Below are 6731 nucleotides of genomic sequence, written 5' to 3'. Positions count from 1 at the left end.
ATATATATATATATATATATATATATATATATATATATATATATATAATCTCTATATACATATATACATATATAGATGATATAGATGATATATATATATATATATAGATGATATAGATTATATATATATATATATATATATATATATATATATATATATATATATATATATATATATATATATATATATATATGTATATATATATATATACACATACATACGTACATATGTGTGTATGTATGCATATATACTTATACACACATACGCATACACACATCTGTCTATCAATCTATCGATGTATGTATGGCATCATAAATACATACATACATACATACATACATATAGACACACACACACACACACGCACACACATATATATATATATATATATATATATATATATATATATATATATATATATATATATATATATATATTCATTTTAGAAGAATGAAATATGAAAAAAAAATTCTTTAATTAATAAATAACCTTCAAAAGTGTATGATTCTCTATTTTTGTGATGACGACTTGATGATATACTGTGTGTTACATGGAATCCTACGAAGAGGACTCAGAATTTACCTATCGAGTGAAGTACTGTTTGATTGTTTATCTTAAACAATTTTAAATGTTCCCTTTCAGTAGATGTGACTAGCCAGATCTAGATTGTATGAAAGTGCCATTAAGCCACCTGCTCGGATTTCGAATTCTTATTCCTTTACGATATATTGATAGATAGATCGATAGATAGATAGATAGATAGATAAATAGATAGATAGATAGATAGATAGATAGATAGATAGATAGATAGATAGATAAACAGACAGACAGACAGATAAATAGATAGATAGATAGATAGATAGATAAATAGATAGATGTGCATGTATGTGAGTTTGTGTACGTGTATATATATATATATATGTGTGTGTGTGTGTGCGCACGCGCGCGCGTGTGTGTGTTTGTGCACGTGTGTGAATATTTGAGCGTATTTCTCTTTTCTTATGTTTCCAGTCTGGGATGTTGTTCATCATGTCTCTTTTGATCCCCCCGATACAATTACTGGTATATTGGTTGTGTAAGTGGTACGATGGATGTGAGTGACAAAAACCTTTAGATACTGCACCCAGTCCAGTTCCTAAAACAATAATATAATATGGGTGCGTATTTGTATATATGTATGTATATTTGTATATTTTTGTATGTGGTTGTGTATAAGTGTGTCTGTGTGTGTATGTATATATATATATATATATATATATATATATATATATATATATATATATATATATATATATATATATGTGTGTGTGTGTGTGTGTGTGTATGCATGTATGTATGTGTGTGTGTATGTATGTATGTATCTATCTGATGTTGTCTGTGGTAAATCCTGACCCAGCTTTGCACAAAGTTTTTAACAGCAGCATGAGCAATACCTAAAAATCAACAGTAATATCAAAACACAAGCCGATCAAATTTTCCTTTTTTTTTTTTTTTTTTTCTTTTGTACTTTTATTTCAGAAAAGTGACGCAAAATATTTTGCAATTCATAAATCACTAAAAATTTGCAAAGAATTTGCAATGATGGGAAAAAATACAGCAGGAAACAAAAGGAGATGTAGAAGAAAAGGAGAAGAAAATGTGAAAGCAAATTGTACTATTTGAAGTTGTAGTAGGAGACGAAAGAGAAAACATATATGATATGGTGGTGGTAGTAGTAGTAGTAGTAGTAGTAGTAGTAGTAGTAGTAGTAGTAGTAGTAGTAGTAGCAGCAGCAGCAGTTGCAGCGGCAGCAACGGCACCACCACCACCACTACCACACCACCACTGCCACACCACCACTGCCACACCACAAGGTCAACAACAAAGAAACCTTGACAATACTTTCATTGTGCCTAGGTATAGACAAAAGTAATAATTAACTTAAATCCCACACTTTTGTGTAGCTCTGCGTATAAATATAAGGAGAATTGAAGGACTTATCACTCCAGACATCATCAGTGACACCGGTTACTGAAAGCGAACCCGTAACTCTTGAATAAGTCATCGTTGTATCCGAATATCTGCAGCACTTTATCTTCCTGAAAGACAAAAAAGAAAAATGAAGTAAGCCATTGCGATGAATTTTTATATATGTTACTGTTTGACTGTTTTTAATCTTTTACTCTTATTGCTTTCAATCATAGAACTGCAGCCATGCTGGGACCTAGTTTAGGAAAATGAAGTCGGTCATATCGACACCTGGCAATTCTTTCAGACTGCTGGTAGTTATTTCTATGCGCCCTGCACTATCTCTGACACTCCTGTCTCCTTTCCTGACATTTCGGTCAGCATTTATCACTCCACTCTTACCACCTCCGTCCACTACAAGCACACAGACTCACACTCATACCTCAACTTCTCTTCCTCCCACCCTATTCCATCCCCTATTCCCAGTTCCTCCGTCTACGTAGGCTCTGTAGTGACGATCATGACTTTGAGACTCAGTCCCAACACATAGCCCGCCACTTCGTCCTACGTGGATATCCCCACACAACTATCCACACCGCCCTTGCCAGAGCACTTCTGTGGACCGTGCATCTGCTCTCTCCTCTGAACCCACACTGCCGTCTCCTGCCTCCCTTTTCCCTTCACCTACCACCCCACCACCCTACCTCTCCAACGCACCATTCTCCGAGCTTTCAGGCGTCTCCAGTCCGACCTCTCCTCTTCACACATCTTCCTTAACCGACCCCTCCCCTCCTTCAAACGAGCTCACAGTCCAACCTCCCAACCTGGCTTGTTCCCATGCTTCCGCCCACGCTGCCACACTTGCCCTTACCTCTCCAACACGACCCTCCTCACCGGCACCCATCATCGACCCTATCACATCACCGACTCCTCCACCTGCACTTCTACCAATATCATCTATTGCATCTCCTGCTCTCTCTGCCATTCTTTGTACATCGGACAAACAGGGCGCCGCTTGGCTGACCGGTTCGCGGAACACCTCCGAGACATCCGCCTCGGTAAGGACACCCAGGTCTCACGCCATTTCCGCTCTACCGGTCACTCTTTGCAACACCTGTCCGGGTTCGGATTGTGCTTGCACAGGGGCCATCCGGACTCCCGTTTGCGCCGTGAACAGGAATTAAATTTCTCTCTTCGCTCCTTTGCATCACATGGGCTCAACTCTCCTCCCCTCTTTATCTAACCTCTCCGCTTGCTTCTCTCCTGCTCCCTCCTACTTTGTTATCAACCCTTCTTCTTAGTTCTCCTGTGTGACCCTTCTGCCCAGCATTCGCCATGATAGATCGCTAGCCACTACACACATCTTTTTCTCTGCTTGTTTCTCTCCTTGTTTCTTTCTATGTTCCTTTCTGTGGAAGAGCGTAGGCTCGAAACGTTAAAGACTTTTCAATTCCCGAAAGTTACACTAATACATCTGTTTGTTTCATACACCACCTGTCTTCGTCTTTTGGGGTTTTTTTTGTGAATCCTCCCTATATATATATATATATATATATATATATATATATATATATATATATATATATATGATTGACCGTTGACTGAACACTATTCAATTTTTTTTCTCCGTGTTTTTCTCCTTGTCTCCGTATTCTTTCTGTTGAAGAGCGTAGCTCGAAACGTCAAAGACTTTCCGTATTCCCGAGCGTCATACTAATATATACTCTTGTTATTTACACCACCTGTCCTCGTCTGTTGTTATTATTTGTATATTCTCCCATATATATATATATATATATATATATATATATATAGGGAGAGAGAGAGAGAGAGAGAGAGAGAGAGAGACAGAGAGACAGAGAGAGACAGAGAGAGACAGAGAGAGAGAGACAGAGAGAGACAGAGAGAGAGAGACAGACAGAGAGAGAGAAGGACCCATTGCGTTGAGATAGAGAGAGTTATACATCGGTTGAACAACTGGTGGTTGAAAGCTTGCCTCATTTGGAAAGAAGTGATTCGTCAATTGAGTTGAAGAGAATTGAAGGACTTTTGGTCATTGACTACAGTGTGGATCCTCCTCCGGGAAACCAATTTCATGCTGTGATGACGATGAAATCAACACAATACTTCCCACGCTCTCTGGACGGCAACGAAGCAAAGCCGAGACAGGTAAAACAGCTTGTGAAGGTGAATAGGAGGATAAGTTGTTGTACCAGCCGAAATGGCAGCACCTACTTTGAATAACAGACTTGTGCCGTCTAAAACTAGACATTTCGAAGGAGCAACACACGTCCCATCAGAAAAAGACTGGAAACACATATGGACAGATATAGATCAAGTGACCAGGACAAGGGAATTTGCGAGATACGCTTCAGTATCGAAATTCTCACATTGAAGCACTCCATAGTTCCAGTACGGGGCAAGGAACTCACATCTTATCCAGCATATTTAAGGGGAAAATACCTGTCGCGTTAAGGTAGAAAGAGTCGGTTGAAGAGCACAGAAATTGGCTTGCGACAGTCCCTCTAGTGGACAAGAACTGGAAAAAGGGACAAGCGTCAAGGTGGATCGCATTATCTAAAGATGGGCTGAAAGGACGGTCATTTGCTCCCAACATTCACTACTTGGAGAACTGGGCAAGTTGTGGATGAGGTTGTCTTGACATTGATGGTATGAAGGTGTGGCCACCATTTGTCAGACTTGCTTTTCCACAGCTCATCTCTTTAACAAAACTGCACTCCTGATTCATCCGTAGATAGAGGCAGGGTTCCTGGCATCTAAGATTCAATCAGGCACCCTCATTTCTCTGCCACTGAGGAAACGTACTTGGCTGACATTCCAGCATGGATTTCACGGTAGAACATCATGGGGATGCTAGAGGGTTAGTATTAGGTAACAACGACTAAGTCCCTTGGGAAAGCTCTCGGTTTGATGAAAATCAAACAGCTGATTTTTCCTGAGAACTTTCGTGCCGAAGCCCATGGATAATTTCCAGATGTTCCTGATTTACAAGTGGTAGGAACGTTGCTGGGTCGGATAAGCTCTATAGGCACGGTAGAGCTGTTTTCTGCACCTTTTCCGTACTTCACACATTTGTATAACGCTCGAGCATTGCTGATTCACGGTGTGTTGCCAGACAGTGGCTCTCTCGTGCTGGACTCCATCATATAGCTTGCCCCGATACTGTCCATTGGATGAGAAGAGCAGCTAATTTTCTTTTGTGGTGAAAGCGTTTTTGTGGTGGACACTTCCTTCTTCCATCAAGTCCTCATCGACTTTTTCAAATTCTATCTGAAAAGGAAGTGTAGAGTTGACTAAGAGAAGGCCTCCCAGGCATTATAAAGGTGAGTGGATGTGGTGAGGATGTGATCTGAGTGAGTGGGCCTTTTTTTTCAATTGGCGTTTGTGGGCTGACCAATATGGAAGCGAGAGGAGCACTATCCATGGTACTCCAGATGAGTAGTGTAGCTCGGAGTTTGAGGGGTTTCTTGGTCGCCCCTAGATGGGTTTTCCTCTCTATTGTGGATTTTTGTTATTTGTCATTGTTCTTTATTCTTTGCACGTGTTTCTTACTGTCCTTTATTGTTGTATTGTCTTAAATGTTTTCGTCACTCTCGTTGTTAATAAAAATAGTATGACAGTTATTATTATTATTATTATTATTTCTTTTTAGAAGTTTTATTATTATTATTATTATTATTATTATTATTATTATTATTATTATTATTATTATTATTATTATTATTAAGGCAGAGCCCTTTATAGAATCGTTAGCACGCCGGTCAAAACGCTTATTGGCATTTCGTCCATCTTTACGCTCTGAGTTTAAATGCCATGAATGGATTTCATTTCATCGTTTCAGACTCGATAAAATAAGTACTAGCGAACGCTAGAATCGATGTAATCGACTTACCCCACCCAAGAAATTATTGGCCTTGTACCCAAATCTGAAATCATTATGAAATCGGCGCGCTGGCAGAATCGATAGCACGCCCGACATAATGCTTAGCGGCATTTCTCCCGGTTATAGTTCTGAGTTCTAATTCCAACGAGGTTGACTATGATTTTCATCCTATCTGGCGCCAGTAAAATCTGAACTCAAAGCGTAAAGAGCTGGAAAAAAGATGCCGTAAGGCAGTTTGCCCAATGGGTTGACTATTCTGCAAGGTCACCATCATAAAACTATGTAATATTAAGATGTCGATTTTTGTCACACCTATTCCTATTATATCCTTTCTCAATTTATTTTCTTTTATCTAGGTTGTTTGTTGCATTGATATTAACTGGTATAGCCGTCATTGTTCAAGGTAAGTAATATTCCATGCAGTAAAATTTCGCTCAGTTGTTAGCTTTAATTTTTAATTCGTAATTAACTATGGTAAATGACCCAATCGATAAATTTTGGCACTAGCGGCCGTAAAACGTCTTTCTAAAATTTTCAATTGCATTTAAATTTCCATCAAACTTCAAATCTCAGCCTACATTCTTAATAGAGAGAAACATTAGATCATGCAGTTTTCAACGCACACAGAGTGCTCGAAAACTTAGGGATCATTACTCCGTATAAGTCTTTTGAGAGAAAAGAAAATATATATGTATGTGTATATGCATATATATGCATACATATATGTGTGTGTGTATTTATACAGGCATGAATATATGTATTTCTCTATATATTTATGTATATATGTATGAACGTATATATGTATGTATATATGCATGTATATATGTGTGTATGTATGTATATATATACGTATGTATATATATATGTATATATATGTATG

The 6731-nt window shown here is 38.3% G+C and overlaps 1 protein-coding gene across 1 annotated transcript in view; it reads left to right on the top strand.

The window, feature by feature from the left end:
* The first annotated feature begins 1968 nt into the window (after positions 1 to 1968).
* Positions 1969 to 6731, top strand: part of LOC106877965 (immunomodulatory peroxidase) — a 28502-nt gene continuing 23739 nt past the window's right edge. Inside the window, exons 1-2 of the mRNA XM_089338428.1 lie at positions 1969 to 2103; positions 6208 to 6254. Coding sequence (XP_089194554.1) covers positions 2099 to 2103; positions 6208 to 6254 — 52 coding nt within the window. The 5' untranslated portion in view covers positions 1969 to 2098. The remainder of the gene's footprint in view (positions 2104 to 6207; positions 6255 to 6731) is intronic.

The sequence above is a fragment of the Octopus bimaculoides genome, chromosome 20 (genome assembly GCF_046866305.1).
Source record: "Octopus bimaculoides isolate indiv1 chromosome 20, ASM4686630v1, whole genome shotgun sequence".
Lineage (NCBI taxonomy): Eukaryota > Metazoa > Mollusca > Cephalopoda > Octopoda > Octopodidae > Octopus > Octopus bimaculoides.
Note: the sequence above shows the minus strand (reverse complement) of the source record. Positions and strands in the feature narration are given on the sequence as shown.